The following is an 8,660-nucleotide window of genomic DNA, read 5'->3' as shown; positions in this document are numbered from 1 at the left end:
CTACTTCACAGGGTTGTTGTGAGGATAACTGGAGATGGGGAGAGCAAAGAGAATTTTTTTTCTCCCTCTCCCAAAATAGCAGAAATCGAGGGCATCCAATTAAGCTGATGGGCAGTAGGTTCAGGACAGACAAAAGGAAACAGTTCCTCAGTGCAAGCCCTGGACTTCCAAGATCTGATGAGATTGGGCTGGGCTGGACCCTGGAAAGTTTAATTAGATAGAAGTTGTTCAAGATGAGGCCCTGAACTCTATTTAACCCACAAGCATTTCTTTCGACTTCAGCCAAGACTGGTCTTTGAACCACCACCAAAATCAGGATTCCCTTTCCTTAAAAAAGATAAAAACCTGCCTTTGGTTTTCTCCAGGTAATGACTGAAGGAGAACCCCTGATGAATCCTCCACACAGATGCAACGTCGTGGATGAGAACAGTTCTGTTTCTGCCTGTCCGAAGGCCTGGGCCGAACCGACGTTCACACTCGCCGCCAAGGTCCGGGTGGTGGTCACCAGCTGCTTCTTCGTGTTCGCGACATGCAGCAACGCCATCGTCTTCGCCAGTGTCGTGCGGAAGCGGCGCAAATCCCACGTCCAGGTGCTCATACTGAGCTTGACCGTGGCAGACTTGCTGGTCACCGTGGCCGTCATGCCCTTGGACGCCGTGTGGAACGTTACCGTTCAGTGGTACGCGGGGGACGGCCTGTGCAAAATCTTGAATTTCCTCAAGCTCTTTGCCATGTATGCGGCCGCCCTGGTGTTGGTGGTGATCAGCTTAGACCGCCATGCCGCCATCCTGCACCCCTTCTCGTTCGCTAATTCCAGCCACCGGAACCGCATCATGCTCAGTGTCGCGTGGACACTAAGCGTCCTGCTGGCCTCTCCCCAGGTAAGAATCCAGTAAACCAGGGGGGCAAATGGCAGGCCTGACTTGGGGTTTCTGTCCCCCCCAGTCGGGGCAGGGGATCCCACTGTCAGGGACCTTAGTCAGGTCACACCACACAGGGCTTCATAAGAAGATAACTGTTTATTGATGAGTCCAGTACTAAAGAACACGTGTACAGTTTGTGTCAGGAATGGCCATCGGTACTAGGGCTTTTGGCTTATACTAGAATCAAACAGACCCCCCCCCCCATGTAAGCATGAGCCAATGGATACATCTCTCGCGCGCAGGCAAAGCAAAAAAGCCGTTAACTTTCCCAGCCGAGTAAACTGCAGCTGGAGCATCTACAAGGTCAAGCATAGCAAACAGTTGGCGAGGCAGAGAGAGCTGAGACAGAGAAGGGAGGGCACCCCTCCTCATTCCAGGACGATGACAGGGCTACCTGACACCCACCCCCAAACAGCAGCATCCCATGGGGATGCTGCCGACACAATGCCTCCTGGTGGTCCCCAGTCCAACAGAGGTCCGGCTATCCTCAACCAGGGCCAGGGGTTTTTCGCCCCTGGCCCCCACCTGGTGGAAGTCTCTGCTGGAAAACTTCTGTGCCCTGAGGGAGTTACTATCTTTCCGCAGGGCATGCAAGGCCGAGACGTTCCGCTGGGCATTCAGTTGAGAACAGCAATGGGATAGCATGACAGCTGGCCCTCTCATTTATTTTTTATTTTATTTATTTTTTAAGTTTGTTTTTGGGTTTATATCCCGTCCTACCCTACTCTTCCCATCCCTTGTAACCCTTCCCCCCCCAACGCCGGGGAGCTGAATTTTCCCCGCACCATCTGGAATGTATATTCTCTTATTTATTGATCTGTTTTTTAGATAGTTTTAATGTCGGCTTTAATTTAGATTACTTATTGTATGTTATTGTGTTGTAAGCTGCCCTGAGCCCTACTTGTAGGGAATAGGCTTGCCAAGTCCCCCCGGGGGGCAGGGAAACCCCTGCCCCAGAGGCCCGTTCCCCGCCGCTGCCGGATCGCGCCCCGGGGGGAACTTGGCCCCGATGTGCACGTCACCAGGAAGTGACGTGACGATGCCGGGCACGCTGGGGGCGGGGCCACGGTCATCCGAGGGAAAACTCTATGGTTTTCCCTCGGATGGTCGTGGCCCCACCCCCAGCGTGCCCGGCGGCGTCATGTCACTTCCTGGTGATGTGGATGTGGCGCACGCGCGCACTCCGGGATCGGCCCGGGAGTCCCCCGCTGCGGAGGAAGGTAACACTTGGCAACCCTAGTAGGGAAGGTCGGCCTAGTAAATCTAATTGAATAAATAAATAAATAGTGACATCACTGGTAGTGAAATCATCACACTGGGACCGCTGCGTGACGACACTCTAGCATTCAGGGGGGAGCTCTGTGGTTGCCATAGAGTTTTTGCCCTGAACGCTAGAGCGTTGCCACGCGACATCGTGATGACGTCACTTCCGGTGACAATATCGCGCCGTGCACAGGACAGAAACATTGCAAGGGCCAGGAGCCCCCCGCCATGGGAAAGGCAAGACCTAGCTACCCTACAACTGTGTAGTGTTTCGAGCAGGAGTCTTCAGGCCTTTTGATCTTGCAGGCCCCTTTGGAATTCCGACACAGAGTCGTGGGTGCAGCCACAAAATGGCTGCCACAAAATGGCTGCCAAGTGGCTTACCTTCTGTCACACAGTGACGATCCACGTGCTGCGGCGGCAGCTGCTGTCAAAGAAACATTTTTTAAAAATCCGTACAGCCGCTCGAACCTGCAATGGCCAATCTGAAGCCTTGCTGGACAAAAGCACTCCCCCCCTTTCTAAAAACATTTTGTGGGTGCCAGGAAAGGTGCTGGTGGGTGCCATGGCAACCAAAGGGGACCTGTAAGTTAGAGTGTCAGTATCTGGCAGACCCAGGTTCGAGTCCCCACTCTCAGGTGGTGACCACGGACATCTCAGCTCCTTCCCTCCCCCCGGGTTTGTTTCAGCTCTTCATCTTCCACCTTCACACCATCCCAGGAGTCAACTTCACCCAATGCGTGACCCACGGAAGCTTCCGGGAACACTGGCAGGAGACCACCTACAACATGTTCACCTTCACGACCCTCTACGTCACCCCGCTGAGCGTGATGATCATTTGCTACGTCCGCATCTTGTTTGAGATCAGCAAGCAGCTGAAAATAAACCAAGGTGAGCCCACCAGACTTCTTCTGGAGTCGGGAGTGAGCCGGGCGCCGTTCGGCTGTGTCGCTTTGGCACCTTCGGGTGGTGCGGCCTACAAAAATGTAGGATCCACTAGAAGCTTAGCAGCATAAACCTGCAATGGGCTTTTTGTGGGTGCCAGGTCTCAGGTACGGAGCTCCGGAAGAGAACCTCTAGGGGGCGGGGTGGTCACGTGGTGAAGCCCCGCCCCCTTCTTTACCCCGCCCTCTGCTTCGATCCTCATTCCGTTTGGGAATGAGGATGAAGCAGGAGGGTAAGTAGCCGGGCCTTCTGACACACTTCCGGTGATGTCAGGGGGTGTGGCCTTCTGTCACTTCCGGTGATGTCAGGGGGCGTGGCATATGCAAATAAGTTATGCTAATGAGTTATGCTAATGAGCTCCGGCAGCTCTTTTTCTACAACAAGACCCCTGGTTGAGCCTGAACATTTACTGAGATCAGCGTCCTATCTGAATGTATTAGCTTTCATGACTTCTTGTAAAGCCCGTTATGAACAAGAGAATTTTTGTACCACTCTAACATTTCCAGAGGAAGATCCAATTTTGAAACATTGTTATGTAATCCGGAGACTACGTTGATGATGTACCTTTGCACTAGGATTTTCTTATGATTTGTAGGAATTGATTTATTGTGTTGTAGTGCTTCAGACTGAAATACATAGTAAGCATTTTCTTTGCAAGTCTTGGTGTAGTTTGGTGTAGTGGTTAAGTGCGCAGACTCTAATCTGGGAGAACCGGGTTTGATTCCCCACTCCTCCACTTGCAGCTGCTGGATGACCTTGGGCAAGCCACAGTTCTGACAAGAGCTGTCCTTGAAAAAAAAGCAGTTTCTGTCAGAGCTCTCTCAGCCCCACCTACCTCCTAGGGTGTCTGTTGTGGGGAGGGGAAGGGAAAGGAGTTTGTAAGCCACTCTGAGACACCTTTTGGTAGTGAAGGGCGGGGTATAAATCCAATCTCTTCTCTTCTTCTTGATTTGTGGGTCAGACATGACTGTTTTCTTTATACTTGTTGTTTGGACAAAAAAGACAGTGTGGTGTAGCGCTTAGTGTCAGACTAGGAGCTGGGAGACTTGAGTTCGAATCCTTACTCAGCTGTGGAAGCTCACTGGGTGAACTTGGGCTAACCTACCTCACAGGTTCGTTGTGAGGAAAAAACGGGGGAGAATGAGAAGAACGTTAAGTAGAGACCTGCTGGATCAGATCAGTAGCCCATCTAGTCCAGCATCCTGTTTTACACAGAATCCAACCAGTTTTCCTGGAGGGCCAAACAAACGCAGCACGGAGGCCAGGACCTTCCCTGATGCTGCCTCTTATCACTGGTATTTAGAGGTTTGTTGCCTCTATATATGGAGGCTTTCCTTATTGCTGTAAGCTGGTGTGGGTCCCCGTTGGGAAGAAAAGCACTTATTAGGCTGCGATCAGACACACGAAATAATCCACTTTCAATGCACTTTCGAATTGGATATTTGCACAATCTGTATCGAGCATTTGCTCTGCTGTTTGACCAAACCCAGGCTGGAACAGAAATTCCCCTCTGCATTGCATGCCACTTTCTCGATGATTGTCGGATTTTATGGCAGTGTCCAGTTTTCATGCCATTTTCACTTCTTTTGATCTCTCGGTTTTATGGTGGCCGTCTGCATAGATTTACGGCCGTTTCATGGCCGTTCAGGGATGACCCTGCAGTCAGTATGGCGTCGGCCCCCTGAGTGTAATTTTGAGCCACATCTTCTTCCGTTCCAGTGTGGGTTTGGTAAAACAGTGGAGCAAATGCTAGATGCAGAATGGGCCTAAATAATCCACTTTAAATGCACTTTTGAATTGGATATTGCCAGTTGGAAATTGGATTGAAAGTGTGTGTGCGCAGCCTATAAATACCTAATCCAATAAATCAAATGAACACATTGAATTAGATTAGGCTTGCTAAGTCCCCCCGGGGGGCAGGGAAACCCCCGCCCCAGAGGCCCGTTCCCCGCTGCCGGCAGATCGGGCCCCAGGGGGAACCCCACCCCCAAAGTACGCAACGTGTACGTCACCCGGAAGTGACGCGACCATGCCGGGCACGCTGGGGGCGGGGCCATGGTCATCCGAGGGAAAACTCTATGGTTTTCCCTCGGATGGTCGTGGCCCCGCCCCCAGAGTGCCCGGCGTGGTCTGGGTGACGTGGTTCTGGGGGGGGATGCACACTCCAGGAGCAAGCCAGGAGTCCCCCGCTGCAGCGACAAGTAAAATTTGGCAACCCTAAATTAGATCCAGGTGAGTCACTGTGTTCGTCTGAAGCAATAGAACAAAGTTTGAGTCCAGTGGCACCTTTAAGACCGAGTTTAATTCTGGGTACGAGCTTTACACCCCAAATTAAGCTTTGTCAGCTTTAAAGGTGCCACTGGACTCAAATATTGAGTTAGAAAAGACTTCAAAGAGAATCGAGATCAGCCCCTTGAACTGCAGAAGTCTCGATACTGAAAATATCTTCTGTCTGACGAGTCTCTGCTACCCCTTGTTTAAGAGAGACATGGGGGGGGGGGGGGAGTCCGTTAGAGATTAACACATTTCCCTCTTGTGCTCCAAACTGATTTTGTGCACGCGTTACTGCATTTTACAGGAGATACGCAATGGTGGGTATCATATCCAGCGCAGGCATCATTTCATCGCCCTAATAACCGCGTTCCTTCCTATCATGACCTTTACATTCAGTCCAGGTGAGATAAAAATGGTGGGGGGGAAATGACTGTTCTGGACAGAACAGCCCTCTCCCTGGAATATCAGGTCTCAACTGGAATCTTAGACCCCCACTTTGTTTTGGGGAACCCTCTATAAAAGCCGTTCTTTCTGCCACTTGTGCCTACTCCTGGAGCACGGAGACCTAGCCTCGGTGACTGCCCGGTCAGACTACTGCACTGCTCCGTTTCTGGGACTGCCCTAGAAGACTGGCCACAAGTGTCAGTTAGTCCATAATTCCACAGCCCATTAGGTGGGAGTCTGCGCTGCCACTGAGCCACCAGGATTTTCATGGCTCTCTGTACCTCTCTCACCCCCCACCCCCCCCATTTTGCTATTTATCATTAAGGCGATGCAGAATATTCAAGGTGGAGAGAGGAAATCAATAGTATGCATGTTAACCCTGTGACCCATTCGTATCTGAAGAAGTGAGCAGTGACTCACGAAAGTTCCTTTTTGTTGTTGTTCAGTCGCACAGTCGAGTCCGACTCTCCACGACCCCATGGACCAGATCACACCAGGCCTTCCAGTCTTCCGCCGTCCTCTGAAGTTGGCTCAACTTCATGTTCGTTGCATCTATGACACTGTCTAACCATCTCATCCTTTGCTGTCTTTTCCAGCATCAGGGTCTTCTCCAGTGAGTGCTCCCTTCTCATTGGGTGGCCAAAGTATTTGAGCTTCAGTTTCATTATCTGGCCTTCCAGGGAACAGTCAGGGTTGATTACTTTTAGGATGGACTGATTTGATCTCCTTGCAGTCCAAGGGACTCTCAAGAGTCTTCTCCAGCACCATAGTTTAAACGTTCCTACCCTGCCACAAATTTAGAACAAATTTAGAGTCCGGGGGGGGGCAACTTTAAGACCAACAAAGGTTTATTCAAGGTATGAGCTTTTGTGTGCGTGCACACTTCTTCAGATACATCGGAATGGGAGGTAGAGCTCAAACTTATAGACAGGCTGAACCTTACCTCCCATTCCATTGTATTTGAAAAAGTGTGCACGCACACAAAAGCTCATACCTTGAATAAGCCTTTGTTGGTCTTAAAGCCCGGACTCTAAATTTGTTCTTCTGCTTCAGACCAAAGCGGCTAACTACCTGGATCGGCCACAGATTTACTTAGTCTCTAAGGTGCTCGTGGACTCTTGCTCTTTTCTACCTATTCCCACGTTCCTTAAAACAGCATACTGTTAAAATATGTATTGATCTACTTCATTTATACCTTCTTTCTCCCCGATAGAGACCCAAAGCAGCTTACTCTGTTCTCCTCTCTTCCATTTTAGCCTTAACACAACCCTGATAAGTAGGTTCGGCTGGGGAAAAGGGACTAGCCCAAGGCGCGGTCTTCCAGGGCAGAGCAGGGATTTGAACCTGGGTCTTCCAAATCCTAGTCTAACACACTAACCACTATACCCCACTGGCTCTGTTTACTAAGTATTAGTCAATAGTTTCAAAGGGTAGCTGCTCTGGTCTGTGGAAGGAAGGAAGGAAGGAAGGAAGGAAGGGGGAAGAAAAGGAAGGAAGGAAGGAAGGAAGGAAGGAAGGAAGGAAGGAAGGAAGGAAGGAAGGAAGGAAGGAAGGAAGGAAGGAAGGGAGATTGGATTTATACCCTGCCTTTCACTACCCGAAGGAGTCTCAGCGATTTACAATCCCTTTCTCTTCCCCTCCCCACAACAGACACTCTGTGAGGTAGGTGGAGCTGAGAGAGCTCTCCCGAGGATTGTCCTTGAGAGAACAGCTCTGAGAGAACTTGTGACTGACCCAAGGCCACACCAGCAGCTGCATATGGAGAAATGGGGAATCGAACCCGTTTCTCCCAGATTAGAGTCCACGCTCCTAACCACAACACTAAAGTGGCTCACCAGTAGAACCGTTAGATTTGAGTCCAGTAGTGCCTTAGAGAGTTGCAGGGTATAGTTGTTAGTCAACGGAAACAGCAAAACGGTTAACAGAGACTAATGAAACGAATAGATTGGTCCCTTTAGGAGAAAACTGAAGTCAGGGATTCTGCACGTCCCATTCCATTTACTCCTCGGTCATTCCTCCGTAGGTCTCGTGAGAGGCAAAGATGACCACATCTCCAAGGCCCGCATGAAGACGCTCAAAATGACCATTGTGATCGTGGCGTCTTTCATCGTCTGCTGGACCCCTTACTACCTCCTGGGCTTGTGGTACTGGTTCCAGCCCGACATAATCAGCCAGATGCCGGAATACATCAACCATGTCCTGTTCCTCTTCGGCTTGCTGCACACCTGCACCGACCCCATCATTTACGGGCTGTACACCCCGTCCTTCCGAGAGGACATGAAGACCTGCCTCCGGGGTCTTGAGCTGGCGGTGAGCCGCCAGGAGAGAAGCAAACTTGCGTCCATTTCCCCGAAGAACCGAGATTATCACGACAGTGGGGTGCTGCCTTCGAGTGCTTCCAACGGGGTAACTCTGAACACGGTGTGTTAAGAGGCGATACCTGCCACTCCGGGACAGATTTGCACATGATCGCCTTGGTCACGTGCCTACTTGAAAACTTGCAACTGAGTGTAGGAAGCAGCTGCATTAAAAAGGTTTCAGCCCCTTGTTAGATGCTTCCTTCCGCACATGCAAGCTGTCACTTGTTCACCCAAAGAGTCATTAGCACGTGGAATTCACTGCTGCAGGAAGTGGTGGCAGCTACAAGCATAGACAGCTTCAAGAGGGGACTGGATAGATATACAAAGCAGAGGTCCATAGATGAAACATTATGTCTGGGGCAGTGATGCTCTGTATTCTTGATGCTTGGGGGGCCAAAGGGGGGAGGGCTTCTGGAGTTCTGACCCCACTGGTGGACCTCCTGATGGCACC

At 50.8% G+C, this 8,660-nt stretch overlaps 1 protein-coding gene across 1 annotated transcript; it reads left to right on the top strand.

The window, feature by feature from the left end:
• The first annotated feature begins 368 nt into the window (after positions 1 to 368).
• LOC107123804 (gonadotropin-releasing hormone II receptor-like) lies at positions 369 to 8,279 on the top strand. The gene is made up of 3 exons (XM_015427148.1): positions 369 to 881; positions 2,876 to 3,077; positions 7,873 to 8,279. The coding sequence occupies exons 1-3, from the start codon at positions 369 to 371 to the stop codon at positions 8,277 to 8,279; spliced, it is 1,122 nt and encodes a 373-aa protein (XP_015282634.1).
• Positions 8,280 to 8,660: the final 381 nt, after the last annotated feature.

This window comes from Gekko japonicus, unplaced genomic scaffold (assembly GCF_001447785.1).
Source record: "Gekko japonicus isolate JY-2015 unplaced genomic scaffold, Gekko_japonicus_V1.1 scaffold639, whole genome shotgun sequence".
NCBI classification, from domain to species: Eukaryota; Metazoa; Chordata; class Lepidosauria; order Squamata; family Gekkonidae; genus Gekko; species Gekko japonicus.
Note: the sequence above shows the minus strand (reverse complement) of the source record. Positions and strands in the feature narration are given on the sequence as shown.